At 39.1% G+C, this 17,759-nt stretch overlaps 1 protein-coding gene across 3 annotated transcripts in view; it reads right to left on the reverse strand.

The window, feature by feature from the left end:
* Positions 1 to 17,759, reverse strand: part of LOC128258023 (ankyrin repeat domain-containing protein SOWAHC) — a 37,314-nt gene that overhangs the window by 1,235 nt on the left and 18,320 nt on the right. Inside the window, exons 4-10 of one of the 3 annotated variants that reach the window (XM_052989423.1) lie at positions 10,450 to 10,461; positions 2,944 to 3,033; positions 2,843 to 2,848; positions 2,130 to 2,202; positions 1,560 to 1,649; positions 511 to 556; positions 66 to 92 (exon numbers count right to left, since the gene is read on the reverse strand). In XM_052989423.1, the coding sequence (XP_052845383.1) occupies positions 66 to 92; positions 511 to 556; positions 1,560 to 1,649; positions 2,130 to 2,202; positions 2,843 to 2,848; positions 2,944 to 3,033; positions 10,450 to 10,461 (344 nt within the window). Of the gene's footprint in view, positions 1 to 65; positions 93 to 510; positions 557 to 1,130; positions 1,650 to 2,129; positions 2,203 to 2,842; positions 2,849 to 2,943; positions 3,034 to 10,449; positions 10,462 to 17,759 lie in introns of all 3 variants that reach the window. The other 2 variants (XM_052989420.1, XM_052989422.1) reach the window with 2 other exon arrangements.

Raw genomic sequence — 17,759 nt, forward strand, 5'->3', positions numbered from 1 at the left:
CATAATTTTCAATTTTAAGCTGAATTTAAAGTAAATAAATTTAAGTATAATTTCTTTTTACTTACTTGCATGCTTTTTGCGAGCCTTGATTTCTGTAAGTGAAATAAACAAAAAATCAAGTTGATTAATATTTAATCAAACACAATGATGGTCATATCAAATGAACGTGCAAAAACTTAAAAAAATGCCTTAAGTTAGCGGACTTTTTGAAACAAGTATAAAATAATGCAGGCGATGAGGAAAAACATTGAAAAAAACAAAAATAAAACTTACCAATAGCAACGCAAACGGGCTTTGCAACTCAAATGCTTGCGAAAATAAAACTAAAGTAAAGATTTTGGCTACCAGAGTACAAAAAAGCATATATTTACAGGCTAAAAACGAAAGGTTATATATGTATAATTGAAGCAAAGGTTGCAACTCAACGTTTAGCTAGCAAAATAAATTTAACATGTTTTTAATCAACACTAATGGTTTTGAAATACTCAAGATTGTTAAATCTCAACCTGCCTCCAGGTTCCGTTGAGTCCGCCGCTGAATCGCATCGCTTGAATCTCTACATGCAGCAAAATTGAAAATAGATAGAGGTTCCCATTTAATATTAATTACTAGCTCAGTTTAAGGTTCGTATACTCTACTTTTCAGTAAATTTCTTCATAATGGGCAGGCAGTAATGTTTGCAAACGAGGTTATATTTATTATTATTATTTCCGCAAGCGCATTCTCTTTGTGAACTGAGAATAAGTGTCCAGGTTGGTTAAGACATTTAACTATTAATAGTTTAGAACTAGTTTTTATTGTGCAGGTATTTTATTGTATTTTGTATTCCAATAAACATGCGATTATATGTACACAAAATAGTGATTACTTATATTAAGTTAAACGAAACACCTTGGTAAAAAATATAGTGTAATAAGGCCATGCTTTGATACTTATAAGTTACATAGTTATTTTACAAAATTTCATAGATAGTTTTTGATCATTTCAAATGTAAAAGAGTATAAAAATATTATTAGTTTAGCCCCAACCAATTGTTTTGAACTTGTTACTTATATACATTCACTTAAGCACAATTTTGGAAGGGTAAATACAGGTGAAAGATTAAAACTCAAGCCAGGGTACCAATTAACCAAGCTCTGGTGGGTTAGTAACAACTTCTTTGGTGGACTGGCGACGGCTGCCACCCGCGGTGGCTCGAAAGGTTTTGCGGAGAAAGCTCTCTTTGCGTCGAGTGGAGGCGCCGCGAAAGGGTACCGGATGCCCCTCCATTTCGCAGGGCAGCAGATCGCTGTCCTCGGTGCTGGGCTTAAAGAGTCCCGTCAGTGACTGTCCCGGTGGCTTTTTGTGCCTCCGCTGCACCATCATCGACTGCGAACGACCCACCGCACCGCCGCCCCCACCCGAAGCACCACTCACGGTGGCATACCGATTCTGAGCCCGTTTCTTGCCGCGGGTTAGTGCACTGCCCAGTGTACCGCCGGTGATTTGACTACTCTCAAACAATCCCAGGTGGTAGTTGTTGTTCACCTCCGCACTGAGGAAATACTTTTGATACTCACTGCTGCACGTCGAGGCCGAGACACTCGACCGCTGGCGACTGTAGTCCAGTGGCTTGTTGCCACTCCAGTCCATGATGTCCCGATTGGCCTCTGCAAAAATAGCAAATAGGGGATTAGAAAATTTTAAAAATCATAAGGAAGAGACTCCTCGACAAGGCAACCCAAAAATATTTAAAGAAATTTTGTTAAAATACATTTTTGTTTCACCATCATCACTTTACTATTAACAAGTGGAAAGGTCGCTAAAAACCTTCACTAAATATATAAATATTTTAAGTATGGTATTACTTTTTTATCATTTGTATAAAACTAGTTTAAAGCTTATTTCAAATGATTTTAAATAATAGTTTATTGACATGATTAATTAATTTTTTTTAAATCCGCTTCATAATTATGTAAAATTGTCTAGCTAGATTTCCAAAATAATATGAATTTTAAAAGATTTGCCATTTTAATATTAATTCGAAAATATTAGCCAAAGCATGAATTCTAAAAGATTGGCGGCGTATTAAAGCAAAGCAATAATACTAAAGTTCATGACCACTATTTAAAATAATAACAAATACTTACTGTATACATTCCAGAGCAATTCGAATATGTTATCTCTTCCAAACTGGGTGGCCAAGTGAAGGGGTGTGTAACCCTAAATAAAACAAACAGTTATATTAAATTACGTATTCGATACAAATAATTTTCTAAATATATTTGCTATCTAACTTTTACCACCAAATCTCATTTATTTTTTAATACTTAATTATTTTATTATAACAAGGTGAAAATGGTACTCAATCTTTGGAAAAGTGTCAAGAATCGCTTCTCAAGCCCAAGAGAATTCTCTATGTGGTCTATGTAAGCAAATGTTTTGCCATTTGTGGCCTGTTTTGTAAGAACCATATCGAATTTGGCGGACTGTGATTGACAATTCACTTTGTTTCAAATGCGGATGTGACATTTTAATACATTTGAGTGAATTTAATTTCGTACGAACAAAGCATCGTTCAATTTAAAATTTTGTAAACTTGAATGCGCCGGGCAAAGGATTGAGTTGAATTGGAGGTGACAGGCTGGTGAGGCCCAATTGGATATGCTCGTCATGATTTGTCACAGCCTGCTCTCCGCTTTTGGTTCAGACTCAGTTTCAGTTTCAATCGAAAACCCCCGGGAAAGGGTTATGTTACGCGATTCATGTGACATGTGACGCACATTTACGCGCGACTGATACAAGCCAATAAGTCGGTTCGTATATTATTAAAATTGCCTCAATAGATTTACATATCACTCACCCCATTCTGCAGCGTCAACAGTTGGCGAAAGCGATCACATGGAATGAAGGGTATATTAGAATCTTCAAGTTAACACGTTTGCATCTCAGATAATCGCTTACCGTTCTGGCATTTACATCGGCCCTATAGGTGCCGGCAATTAGCTTAACCACATCTTCGTTTCCGTGCTTGGCTGCCCAGTGCAATGCGGTCTGAAAAGATTTAGCATGGGATTAGAATGCCTTCTTAGCATGAAAGGCAGGAATAAAATTCTAAATCAGCATACATTTAAAACTAATTCGGGATCGGATGCAAGAATAATCATTTACAAAAGCAAGATAAAAACTTTAAGTTATAAATTAAAATTTAATTTAAATGATATATTTTATGTAATTAAAAGTGTGTTTACCGCCTAAAAAAATAACTATTATTTAAAGATCCGCACCAAAATAAAGTTTAAATTATTATCTATTGATTATAACGTTATAAAAACCATAGGAAAGAAATATAAAGTTATAATATTTCTTGAATAAATACATCATAAAAGCAACATCGTCTATTCTTATGTAAGGGGTTATACATATTTTTAATTTATAAATAATAAAAGAAAAAACTTCAATGTTCAGACATTTTAATAGTTTTTAAAGTTAAAAATGAATTGAGATTAGCCTATTTACGCTCTCTGATTTGAGTTATCAGAGATATTAGTTGTGGGATTAATTGTAAACACGCCATCTGAACAGTAGCCCGGTCAGCGGTCGGTCGGTGTCCCAATCGCGTCGCAGATGCCCCAGTTCTGGAACTATTTGTACCGCCACCAATTGGCCTCTGGACCGCCGAACTCGAACCCGAGGATTCGGCGACTCAGCAGCAGCGATTCAGCTGCCGTATCCGAGATTTAGCGATATAAATAAATTGGCCAGCCACCGCCGAATGCCTGTTGCCTCAATTATTTTCATGTTAACATAATAATTTAGTATGGCAAAACGATTCGCCCGGTTGCGATAAGCGTCTGGACTGGACGGGAACTGGAGCTGGAGCTGGAGTTGAGCTGAGGAGGATCGCCGGCAGATCTCGGCCAGATCGCCACCAGTGCATCTGAGGTCTGAGGCATCGGCGGTGCATGTCTGATTTTCTATAGAATTGTTTGCCGCCGCACTGCAGCCCACGTACGTATCGGCCATGTGTTGACAATGAAGACGGTCACTTTCTGACTTTCTGGATGGCGACGGCGGACGACAAACGCGAGGATCGCAAACGCAAACGGTCCGATCGGGTCGAACAAATAGAGTTTCAGCTTCAGTCAATTCCCATAGTCTGGGCCGATCCGGCGATCGGTATGTAATTCTTTTCAAGGGAAATTTGTTTCGTGTCTCCCGTTTAAGAACCTCCAGCTCTAAAGCTCTCCAGCTCCAACTCCAACTCCTGCTGCTGCTGCTGCTGACGTAGTTATTGCTGTCGATGCATCTTAATCTGCCCAGCCTGGCATTTAATCTCGTCCATTGTCTTTCGCCAAAGCAATGATCACGGCCGGGAGCTGCAAGTTGCGGATTGCGAGCTGGGAGCTGAGAGCTGCCGAGCTGGAGACTCAATCCCCGGGCAGAGCAAGGTGAGCGGCGGAATGTGGGTATAATTTGGTTACAGTGATTCCGGGACTCGTCTCTATTCAATTAGCGCATTTTTTTCGAATTAGATAAGGGAAATTAAATTCTCAACAGATGCGACTTGGTGGTAGAAAATTAAGTTAGCACAGGCAATACAAAATAAGCGGTCAAGAGGTAATTACTTCTTTTGTTGCCATTTTGTTATTTGTTTCTTGTATATTCTTTCTTTCTTTCATATTAATTATTATATTTTCCAACTTAATTCCTAACTTTCGACTAAATAAACTTTTTTTTTAACTTTTACATGTAATTGTATTATTAGCTTTTCATCACAAAATTATAAAAATAATATTTAGTTGATAGTTTAAGGTAAAACTAAACTCAATATTAATAAATGCTTACTGTCTTGATGCAATAAATGTTTTCATCACTTCGATGCCTAGATTTGCAAGTTTGTTTTTTTATTACTTCAATGAGTCTATAAAAATCTATAATTCATATTTGAATTGTCTTTGGTCAAGTGTCAAAGGGTAAAAAGTGTTCTTGATTGATATTATTGTGATATTATTGTTTGTTAGCCAAACTAGCTTCCTTCTTCTGCTATTTGTAGATTATTAAATAATTGTCTTTTTGTGTTTTTATGGAGTCTATAAAAATCTATAATTCATATTTGAATTGTCTTTGGTCAAGTGTCAAAGGGTAAAAAGTGTTCTTGATTGATATTATTGTGATATTATTGTTAGTTAGCCAAACTAGCTTCCTTCTTCTGCTATTTGTAGATTATTAAATAATTGTCTTTTTGTGTTTTTATGGAGCTCCAAGTCAATAGAACTTAGAATTTATAGCCAACGGGGCCTCATCTTTCCATCCATACGTTTAATTATAAAAGGGCCGAGATTCGCATCGAAGCCGGCATTGTCCGTGGATTATCGCCTTGTTAGCTGGCCGGCTGGCAGATGTTGAAAGGCTTGAAAGGCTGAAAGGCGACCGGTTTCGGGCTTACAAATCGTCTCACGCGCAGTTTCCGAGCTTCGGGGCGGAATGGAGCGATTTTAGCCATTTCGGGAAGTTGCCGCTACAGTGTCTGAGCCTTTTTACATATGGCACGTTGTCCGTCTGCACGTTTAAATTTATTGTCCATTCCATTAATGGTGGCAAGGGACAGGAATTTTGTGTCTTTGAAAGTGAAATGCCATAAATTCTTGTGTCTCGTTCAGCTGTGGCATTGTATTGGCACACCGCAAGCAAACAGAGCGATTTGCCTCTCCTCCGGATCTGCAATCCTCCGATTCGATCCGTTCAATCCTCTCTGGTCCCGACCCGCGGAATCCTTCCTGCGTCCCATCGCATCGCATCCCAACGAACTCAAATGCCCAGAAATTCCAGGAGCACGGATTCCAATACCTAGGTCGTGCGACATTTAACCGTGTTGCTGATCCGTTATTGCTTCATGATCATAAAAGGATGTTGCGAATATTTCACGCAACCCACGGCTTAGACTTAGGTTCTTAAGGTGTTTTGGTCAACCACTTAATGTGGAATATACACAATGTCTTCTAAATGTTCTTATACAGGGGTGGTCAAAAGTTTTTACACAAACTTATAAGATTCTTTTTATTTGTTTTGTGTAAACGCTTTTGACCATACCTCTAAATACAATGTGTGGGTTAAAGGTGTATGCATTTGCATCTTAAGATATGTTTTCAAATTTAGTAAATCTTAGAAAGTTGTATTCTTGCATCTGAACTTTTCAACTTGGCAAAGAAAAATGCTTACAAAATTTGAGTGTTTCAGAAAAGTATATACACTCTATAGAGCATTTTGGTGTATTCATGTTTTTAAGTTAATTCCCATTGTGGCTTCTCATTTCAAAATATTTAAAATATTACAGTACTTGAGAATTTAAAAAATCTTTAACAGCAAGTTCAAAAATATATACGTCAAAACAATTTTTAATAGAGTAGATTGATATGTTTGGAATAATGAATAGATTTAAATCAACTTATTATCTATTTTTATACTTACATACTGAGTTTGAGATCATCCATTGAATATGTAAAATAAAAACAGAAAGCATAGTTAATGAAGCTCAATATAAGGCGCCAAAACCACTCAGAAAAGCAGACACAAATTGAACTTGGCCAAGGAAACACAGTGGATCCTTTGACCGGATTTGGATAAGACCGGCACAAGTGCATGTTATAGTAAGTATATGTGCCATTTTCGCTTAACAAGTTAATAACACATACGAGCAGCTTCAACGGCAATTACAACCCTTCATTTCATTTTTCTGGCAGATGGATATCGCGTCCTGCGACGTAACAGCGGCTAGTCATACCAGCGAGTGTCCTTGCTCCTGTTTTCTGTTCCTGTGCCAAAATGCCCTAATGGTGCCAACTATGTAGCATGATAATGAGGGTCGTCGGGAGGACTGTGGTAGTTGAAGAACTGGAATGCGGGCTGTGAGCGATCAAGTAGTGGAGTGGAGTGGAGTGGAGTGGAGTGGAGTGGAGTGGAGTGGAGTGGAGTGGAGTGGAGTGGAGTGGATGTGTTCGTTTAGCGCCAAAAGTCGAGCGCCTGCTTTTCCGACGTGCCGTCGCCCGAAGGCGTTTTGATCGAAATTCGATATTGCGCTGATAAAAAGCGGGAATGGGAATGGGAACGAGAATGGGAATGGGAATCGCTTGACGGACCCCACAAACGAGACCGCTGTAACCCAGAAGCTGTCATTTTGATGAATCGCCAGGACACGAATACTGTCATGTTTAACATGGCTGCTCTGGTTATAATTAAGACTCGCTGCCCTGTTCTTTTGCCATAATTGCACTTGGATCAGAGTAACCGATCGGTGGGCAGCACATTGCTCTGGAGATTACTCGCAAATTAATTTATCATTAAAGGTGCACACTCTCACCATTTTCGACTGTCAGTCCCAAGTGCTCAAAGACCAATCTCGAAATAATTACTAACAGAGTCATGTTTCTAGGCTGGCGACCATCTCATTAACGAGAGTTTAATTTGTGTTTGTTTTTCCGAGTTGGTTACATTTCAGAGTGGTCATGTTCATACTTACGCCCTATTTTCGTTTCCGATATGCGAATGCCGGTACATGGTTGTAAATTACCGAAAAAGAAAAAATTAAAACAGAAATAGTAATTAAGAATAAATAATAATGGGTGTTTAGGTTGTTGAAATATAATTTTACGTAATAAACAATAAAGTTTTACATATTCATGATTAGAGTAAATTTGATCTTAATTAGATAAAAATGAAAACTCAAACACTCGTATCCATTAATTTGATATAGAAATAATTTATTTTAATAAAAATAAAGAGTTTATTAATTTTTTATGGAAAACATTTTTCAAAAAAAAAAAATAGTTCTTTTGTTGATTAAAACTGTAGTACTTTTCAAGTAAAAAAAAAGTAAAACTTTAAAATTGTACTTTTATAAAGGTCGGCATTAAAAAAATTATAATACTGAAATTGTGTGGCCTATTGAATGATTTTAATCAGCATGGAAATAATTTGACCCCAGGTATTCAAGACTCCAATTATGCTATCTAGCTGGGCTATCATATGCGAAAGGTGTGTTGATTCCCAGAGTGGTCAAAAACATGGAACCAATCTTTTGGGACATAATTGTGAAATAAAAACAATTATTTTCTATTTATGCCTGTCCTGTCGTGATATATACATATATGAAAAAAAGTAATGGGACCTCCAAATCAATACCGAGCTGACCAAATCGACAACTAGGTCTAATTGCCAAGCCATTCCGAATATAATAGCTAACAATCTTTACAAGCAAACAACAATAATCACCCGGCACGATAAAATAAAACAACAATAATAATGACAGCCAAAGTCTTCACAGCGTTTTTATCTGCGGTTAACAATCTAAATGATATATTAAGCGCAAAGCAAATAACGCTCTTTTTGTCGTCACCATGTCCTTTCTCTTTCGCTCGCAAGTTAAGTTCTCCAATTATGCGGATTATTAATTTAACTGGGTCGCTACCGCAAAGAGACCCTCGTCCACTCCCCGATTTCCGTAGTCCGTCCCTGTGTTTTTTGTTTGGTCCCTGGTCCTCGGGTTTGGTCACTGGCCACTGGCCACTGGTCCGTGGTCCGTCGGGCCGATCGCTGGCCACTTGTCGTTTCACAAGTTGTCAAAACTTGTCATTTAACCGACAATGAGCCTTGTTTGCTTTAATCGTGGTTATTATGCGTGCGGCTGACTTAGCCGCTCCCTCGGAATTATTAATGATGCGTCGACCGCTTTGGCAGGTGCTCTTTCCTGGCCAGTGCCGCTGCCTCTGGGCCTGCTTATTGGCATCCTCGAGAGTGTCTCTAATTAGTGCACTCAATGAAAAAAAAAACACTTAGAAAAACCCATTATCTAATCAATAAAAGTGCATTTAATTTCAGGCATTGGAAGTAAACTAAAAACATACAAACAATTTTTTTTTATAGCTAAAAAAGAAAACGACTTACTAGCCGAAATAATTTTTAAGCTATCTTAAAAAATAATTTACATTTTTAAGAACAAGTTTTAAAAGTCCAAGTTCGCAAGGTTTTAAGCTGCCACATTGTATACTACTTTTCAGTTCAATACCAATCTTAAGTTTACCATAAGATTAAGATAACGGCCCTTAGAACGATTAAAATATTGTTCTTTCTTGTGAGACTTTACCTTTCATTAGAAATCTCAAAAAGTTAATTTAGAAAAAATTTAAAAACTTTGTTTTTTCTAAAATGTCGAATTAATTTTCTCTGTGTATGCAGATGAGAGACGCATTTTGACCTTTGCGGACGCACTTCCATTCGCTAAGCCAAATTAATTCGAAGTTGGATAATCCTGTTATTGCCGCATAGCTGCCATGATTTATATATCACACCGAGTGTCCGGTGGCCCGACTGTCCAATTAATTCTCACCAGACCTAATTTATTCGTAATATCCCAGTGAGCCGGGCATGCAAACGGACCCTTCCTTTAATTGGTTTTATAACAGCAGGGTGGCTCATTTGTCAATGTGGCAATCAATAAATTCGCGAACAGGTGGAAACTCATAACTGCGACCGGGCTTAGGTTCTCTTTTCTTTTATTTTCTTTTCTTTTTTTTTTTTCGTTTTTTTATTTTGTTTTATATTGTTTTTATCAACCAGTCGCACAGTAGTCGCTGCGATGAGGGTTCCTCGTCGAGGAATGACGATCCTCGTCGCCTGGCGAGGCGAACAGGTGATCGCAGCAGCAGAGTGCTGTTTTGTTATTAAGTTGTTAAGCTAAATTATTGTTTTTCCCGTTTTTTTATGTATTTATTGTGCTCACCTCCTCGCCATTGGCGACATTTAACAGCTCGTGCATTTATATTGTCCGACACACAAGACCTATTAACAACATAACAAGCACGCGTGTACAATAATATCTAAATGTTAACACAAATGGCTACATTGTAGTAGCTTATTCACTAAATGATTTTCAAGTTTTCAGACGCGCAGAATTTATTCTAAGTAAAAAGAATTACTGGCTTTTTATATTTGTTTTCAACGGAAACAACGTTTTGTTAAAATTAATAAGGCCAAATAAAAAAAGTCGGCTGGCTAAACCGTCAGCTTTAGTTCTTCGTTTATAAAAATTTAAGGCATAGGCCCTTTGAAATTTATGCACATTTAGAATGTAAGCTTTTTGGGGTAACCATGTTGCATTTACACGAAAAAGGAAAGATAATTGCAAAATATACCCTTATAATAAGTGGCAATGAGAGCTCACCCTTGTGGTAAAAATAACATTTTTTGCAGATAATGAATTTCGATTAAAACAGGTTTATTTCTGGCCAAATGAAAAGTCCTTGACGTTAAGTAAAAAAGTAACGTGTCAATGGTTTTGTTTTATAACGTGAAAACGGTTTGTATGTGTAATCATTTGCATTAAATTGGTAAATGGAATTATTGCATTTTTAATGGTAGTTTTATGTATGTTACTACGTTCGAAGACGTGTTTTGGAATTGTCATAAACTTACCGTTGCTGGACACTGAAAATAAAGAAAAGAAGGGGTATTATTTTCTTTATATATATTTTCTTTTAAATACAAATAAATGCTTAGTATAATGAAATACGTAATAGGGATAAGCTAAATTATGTTAAGAACTTTTAAATGTTTTCGGATTTTTTTTGTGATCTATAAACGCCAGAGGTAAAATTAAGATGTGAATCGAGCAAAGCAATCGTTCTCATTTTTTTCCTGCTGAACGATAAGGCCTGTGAAATGAAGTACATAATTAAATACGTAATGCCCGTATGAAATCAGTTCAAGTTCGGATCGATAGCTGATTTAATTGTTTGACTAATTGAGAGATTTTTTACTGCCCCGCTTGGCGAACCCCCAAGACGCGCATCGCAACTACGAGGCAGCCGAAGCATTATTTGCTCCATTTGGCACTCGGTTAACTTAATGACTTGATTTGCCAGACTGATGAGGTGCGGCTGATTAGCAAGCACTGGGGGACACAAACAGGACAGGAGCCGGGAAGCCAGATCACAGGGCCACAGACAGCGGTGTACGTGCAGCAACGTGGCTAACATCCTGGCCATCGTCAGATCGGCGACAATGACTCGCCATATATGCACTATATGGCAGAGCAAAAACAAAAAACAAAAAAAAAAGGAAAACCTTAAATTTCATGCAGAATTAATTAACCGCGGTGGCTACTGCAGGCGCTCATTTCGTGTCGCCGCCGCCCAAGTAGCATAGTACTTTTTGTGGCTCCATCTTCGACTCGGACTTGGACTCTCCAACTCCAACTCCAGCTCCATCTCCAGCTCCAGCTTCGACTCCCAGTCCGATATTTGATGACCGGGCAGACAACGCTGGAACACACAGAAACACTCGACGAGAGCGGTCTGGAATTTCATTGAGAAACGTGCCCTGTACGCTGAGGTCGTGTCCCCGCCGCTTTGTCATGAGCATCTCCGCTCGCTTAAGTTTGGGGGAGCACTCAGAAAAAATCTGGTACCTGAACCTACTTTAAACTATAAGAAATTTTCTATTCGAACTATGTTTCTTAATTTCAATCGCTGAACAAAGATCTAAAAACAATTATAATAACTAAGAGCAGACTTTATAACTTAAAGTTATAGAATTGATTATAATAGCATACCAATTTATTTTTTGAACATAAAAGTTAAAAGAATGTTTAAAATTTAAGCTTTTACAAGAGGATTTTTCAAAAAAAAATTCAAGGGAACTTTCTCTTTACCATATTTAATAGAGAGTGTGTAATATTTAAAATATGTTTATTCTTATATCTATTAAAAGTTATGCACGATTTTACAAGAATATTCCTTGTAATAAATATTAAACAAAAATTGGTCTGAATGATATGTTATTTGAATTGTTTTTTTCGAGTGCATGTCTGTATGCATATGCCGGCTGCTTGTTTGCCTGAGAATCTATGTTGTGGCGCCATTAGCTGCCCCGTGTCGCAATTTAATTACAAGCTCTGTCCAACCGGGGGACATCGGTGAGATTTATGCAAAGAATATGGACTAAGCGAGCAACTACGCATCGGGAATATCGGCATCGGATGGAGGAGATAGAACAGCTGAAACAGGAGCAGGAGCAGGAATATCACATTGCTGACATCACGATGCGATGCAGTTGCATTTCCCCGGGGATCCGTCGCTTTTTTGATGCACAACTCAATTTGGCCAGCGGATCGGCGATGACGTGCGCAGTTAGGCCTTAATGCGGGTTGCAGGCTGCAGGTTGCAGGCTGCCAAAGGGCCAAACGGCGAGTGGCCTATTCAAAGATATTAAGGCGAAAGCACTTGTTGCCATCAGTCCAGGGAGCTTCTTTAAAATCGAATCACGTCCGCCCAATTTTTGGCCGACTCGGGGCAACTGCAAAACCGATGAGACGCAGTCGAAGACACTGTCTTGGAAAATTTTAACTCCCTTGTAGGCGATTAAGTTAAATGCCACTAAACTAATTTAATAGCGATTCTGAGTGCATTCAGAGGGGGCAGGAGTCCCTTTGCCAGGGAAGAACCCTTTTGACTTTCAGGAAACTTGCACCACATTTTCGCTGTTAAACATCGTGTCCCGTCCCTCTTGTCACGTACGCGATCTCAGTAAAATAAATACACTCGACGCCGGGCAGATTGCTTTTCTATATGGAATTTAATTTGCGCTGACCCAAACATGTAATAACAATGCAATTTCAAGCGCAATTTTCCATCGCCCAGCCCCAAGTAAATCAAAGTGAGTATTTAATAAAGCGCTGACCATTTTCTCAGGCATTCCTTTATTTCCCGGCGACGACAGGACAGGACAGGACAGTACTGGGTTGTAGCTCTGTCGATGTAGATGCAGATACAACTGCAGATGCAGATGGAGATTCAGATGGAGATGCAGATGGAGATACAAATACAGATACGAATACAGCTAACCGGACATGCACGTCTGGTTATGCAAAATGCCAGCAATCCAGGGCAGTTAAACTTAAGTTTATGGTGCCTATGATCGGGATGGATGGCGCTTAGCGGGGGCAACCTGTTGCGACTTTGGGGGCGCCCCGTGGATCTGGGCATCGTAAACCCGAGACACACATTCGGGATGATTAATTTAAGCACTTTTACGAGGCCGCTTCATGGCGCTCCTGATTTATTGGCGGCCAGTGGGAAGACGCTGCTTTACGATTGGCCTCAAATGGGCTCGAATAAAATCGCGGGATGCTAAATACTCCCATTCGGTAATCGCTGCAGATACAGATACATATATGTGTATATCCCATACCCCTTTGCCTATTGGTTCGATTCAACATCGATGACTTGCGGCGGAGCCTTCTAATTCCGATTCCGATTGCCGGCCGATCGCGATGGCTGCACTCGAACATGGCCAATGAGGAGAGGAGTTGGCCAGAGATTTCGTGTCTGGCAGCTGGCGCATGTTGCCATCAGACGCATTTACTATTTTGCATAAATCATAATGTAATCTGCATCTGGAAATGAAAACAAACCGATGCGATGCGAGGCGAGGCGAAGCCAAGTCAAGCGAAAATGTCCAAGCGTTTATAATTAACTGCGCGGCCAGAAACCGAAGACATTTGCAGGCGACATGCCGGGCCCAGTTGCAGGACTCTCGGTTCTGATCCAGCCAAAAACTCGTACAACCAGCATAAGACCGAGCATAATCGCGAGTTCCTCAATGAAGCCTGCAGCTCCCCAGCATCCGACAACGCCGGCAACAACCGCAGATACTCCTACAGTCACATCAGCAATGTTTTTGCACTCGGAAAAAAAGGATCTTCAAAGGGTTACAAATTTACAAAGCATTACATACTATAAAAAAATTTGTATAAATTAATTTGCATTTCTGTACATTATGGCATTAAAGTCACTAGTAACTAAATTAAATTAAATTTAATAAAAATTGTAGAAGTCTTTAAAAAATAAAGCCCAGCTCAAAATCAATTTTGCAATATCATTATGCTTAAGATAGACATAAATTTTCTTTTACCATTTAAGTTGATTTAAACGTTTAGATTAGAAAAAGTAAATGTAATATAGTCTATAATCAATATTATAATTCTCTTAAAATTGTTTTAATGTTTTAACATTAAAAAATTTTTTTTTTTAATTTTTACAAACCTTCTATACTTCAGGTTTACGAGTTAAAATGTACTAGCGCACTTTGCAAATTTATTTTTTTTGTTTTTGTTTTTTCTCAGTTGTTTCTACAAATTTGTTAATGGCTTTAATGAGGTGCTTAACAATGACTCAATAATTTCATAGTTGTCAACTATTCATCCTGCTAGTTCTTGGCTTAAATATTAAGTTCTTAATTTTTTCGAGTGCGTAGGTTTCGGCACAGGCGGTCAGATATTTGCGCCGAAGAGGAGCAGGCCCTGAAGATGGGGGCGACGATGGAGATCGAGACGGAGTCGGAGTCGACTACGCAGGCAAATGAATAACCCTCACCTCATGCGCAATCGCGAAATCGCGAAATCTACGCAGCGCGCGGTCATCGGGCGCCTGCCAAAACTACGGAAAATAATTTATGCCCCAGTCGACGGAGCGCGGCAACACATTGGCGCAACATGCTCCGCGGAGGCAAAATAAAAGGCAAAGGCACCAGGCAGCAAACAGCAAACAGCAAACAGCATACAGCACACAGCAAACAGCGAACCAAGATCAGCGGGTCGGATGTTAGCCGCAGCCAGCAACGGCCAAAATTATAAATTAATGAAATTTATGCACAATAAAATTGCAAGCGAAATTATTGATGCAGTCGTTCACGCTTTAAATGCTCCCTAAATCAAAAAACGCCTCAAAAATTATTAATATGGCCGGTGAACATGCAGCCAGACAATCAGATGGCGCTAGGCAGCCACAAAAAAAACAGAAAAAAAAAACAAAACAATTCTGAATGTTTGTGGCTATGTACAATCGTACAGGCTGAAATGTACACAGGTATAAGCGCCGGATATGTTAATCGGTAAAACATGCACCTCCTGCCTCCTGCCAACATTACCCTGCCGTTTTGGCCGATTTGTGGCGGGGTCTATCTTGTATTTTCCTATCGAGAACACGGCTATAGTAGGGCTCTAAATTGGAGGTGCACTTATGCTTTGAAGATTACATAGGAAATATGGGTTTTGCATAGATGTTAGGAAAGGACATGGTCATTAATAAAATGATAGCAAATCGTTTTATTTTAAATCCAAATATTTGTGGAAGACTTTTTAAAATTAAACTACATTTTGCCTAGAATGTGATGTGACAACTTAAAAATGTTTATCAATTCTTATGAAGTTTATAATTTTCTTTTAATATTTAATGTAATTATTTATTACAAATCATTTGCATACCCTGCCTTATAATCATATTTTATATTACGTGTGCTTCGGAAAAACCTTGTAGCAAGACATAACAATCTTGAATAATAAACTTTAATATCCCACAAACCTTCTCAGAAATCTGCAACAGATAAATGCGCATTAAAAACCTAATGTTTTCATTTTGTACCCAAAATGTTAATTAGACCCACTACTGGCTGCATTATAAAATAAATTGTCAAATTACAGACACCAGATAGATTTCACGCCGCATTTTAAATTTAACTCATGGGCTTTTTGGGCTTACAGAGAAAATTTTATTTAAGCGAAAACAGCTTTATCTTATCGCGGGTTTTTTTGGTTTTGGGTTTCCTTTTAAGCGACTAAATGGAAATACTTATTATTCCACGAACTATGGGTATGTAAATTCCGCTTCTCACATGCGTCTCCATCAGCAGCAGCAGCAGCAGTACAAACCAACCCCATACCCATGACCAAACCCAAACCCAAACCCATACCCGAACCCATCTGAAGGGTCCCACAGTGGTGGAGCCCCAGGTTTCGTAACTTACGCAGAAATCTCGAGGTTCGTGTTCAAGACAGGTAGCGCTCTATTGGGCCTATATCACCGGGCTAAAAAATTAGTTCCTCAACGATGACAAATTAGACGTCATTAAGAGTGAGCGGGCCACAGTGACCTCATCTCATCCTTTCTGGGAAATCGAAAAACGGCGCACGGAACGTGCAACAAATGGGCATGGCCATCCTAGGCCGCGTGGAACTGTTACTCCACATTATTTATGATAATCTCGATTCTGTGGCAGCAGACCCCCAGACCACGGACCACGGTCCCCAGATCTGAGATCCCAGGTTTTCAGTTTTCGGCTTTCGGTTCGAGGTGAGCCAGTCCAGTCCAGTCCAACCAAGTCCGTCAGGTCATTTGGCTGACGGAGCAAAGCCACTGGCGTTGCGCATGCGAACATCACATCACAACATCGGGCGCTGCGTGTGGCCCCCAGACTGGATTCGTCTTCTTCTGGTTCTCTGTTCTCTTACCTGTTGCCAGATTGCCAGTTGCGAGTCAGCCAGCCAGCAACAGCAACAGCACCAGCACAGGCCTCCGAGTCCAGATTAATGCGAAGTGACATGTTTAAGTAAAAGATTCAGAAGCTTATCCGATAATGGCCACCATATTTATTAAATGGCGTATTTAATTTGAGCCACTGAACATGGAATGCACAGGGAAAAAGTAGTTTTGCCTTTAAGAATGTGGTCTCGTAAGAGGATAAGGTAGCTTCTTCTAAAATTTGACGACAACATTTTATAATACTAAATTGAACAAAATGTGTATTTCTTTAGAAATGTATATAATTTTATGCCATTAAAAATTATAAGTCTACATAGGGACATTTAAAGCTTATATGTCATATACTTAAAGCTTATTTAATTTTTAATAAATTAATATTTCATATAAACACCCAGATTTTATGTGGCATATTATAAATAAATAAATATTTCAGAACCACAACGCAAAACAAATTATAAAAATTAAACAAAAATTTCCTTTTAAGAAATTCAAAAAATTATTTTTAAACCTACAATTGTAAATTTTGTATTAGCAATAACCTTTTATTATATTAACCTATGTTCTAAAAGGGTTAAGCCAAGAACTTAGTAATTCCTTATTAGCCCTGATTATAGCCCATTTTCTTGTTTTAAGGTGCTTATTCCTGGCTGAATATTTCTACGCCAAAAAGGTTCATCCATTCGATGATAAAATAATCTTCAATCTAGGAAGGCAATCTTGATTTTCCCTCAGTGTTCGAATGGCTAGGACGCAAGCATAATTAACCCAAAAACGTGGCACCGTCTTTAATTATTCTAGGCATATAGTAGGCTATAGCTGCAATTGGGGGACCTACCAGGACCCTAGACCCAACACAGGCTCACGAGAGTCGCAGACTTTGTGCTCCTGCTCAGACGACACGATTACCCTTAAATAGGCCCCACAATAATCATTTGTTTCGGGCACTAACAATGCAGTATCGATAGCGGGGCAACGCAGGAGCCACCAGTGTGGCCCGAACCACCGAGCCACCGAACTCATGACCAAGTCGCGGCCACCACGGTCGACGGCTTCTCTTCTGGCCTTGTCGTTTCCGCTGCCGATTTTAAAGGTTGCTGCTGCTGCTGAGGTTGCTGCCGCAACTTGCAACTTGTGCTGCCACCAACTTCTGGTTGCCAGTGGTTTTTGAGACAACACGAAGATTAGCATGCGTGACTAACAGAATTTTGTTATTCGCCGCCGACGACTCCTTTGCTCCTTTTGCGAATCGTGCTGGCAGCGGGTCCCGTCCACGACTCCGTAATCGTTTGTTAATTTTGCTAATTAATTATTGAATTCTCGATAAGCGGCCATTGAGTAATTGGCGAATGCTTAAATGAAGCAACCGAGATTAACGCCAGCGCTAATGATTAACTGAAACTTAACACA

This window comes from Drosophila gunungcola (genome assembly GCF_025200985.1).
Source record: "Drosophila gunungcola strain Sukarami chromosome 3L unlocalized genomic scaffold, Dgunungcola_SK_2 000002F, whole genome shotgun sequence".
NCBI classification, from domain to species: domain Eukaryota; kingdom Metazoa; phylum Arthropoda; class Insecta; order Diptera; family Drosophilidae; genus Drosophila; species Drosophila gunungcola.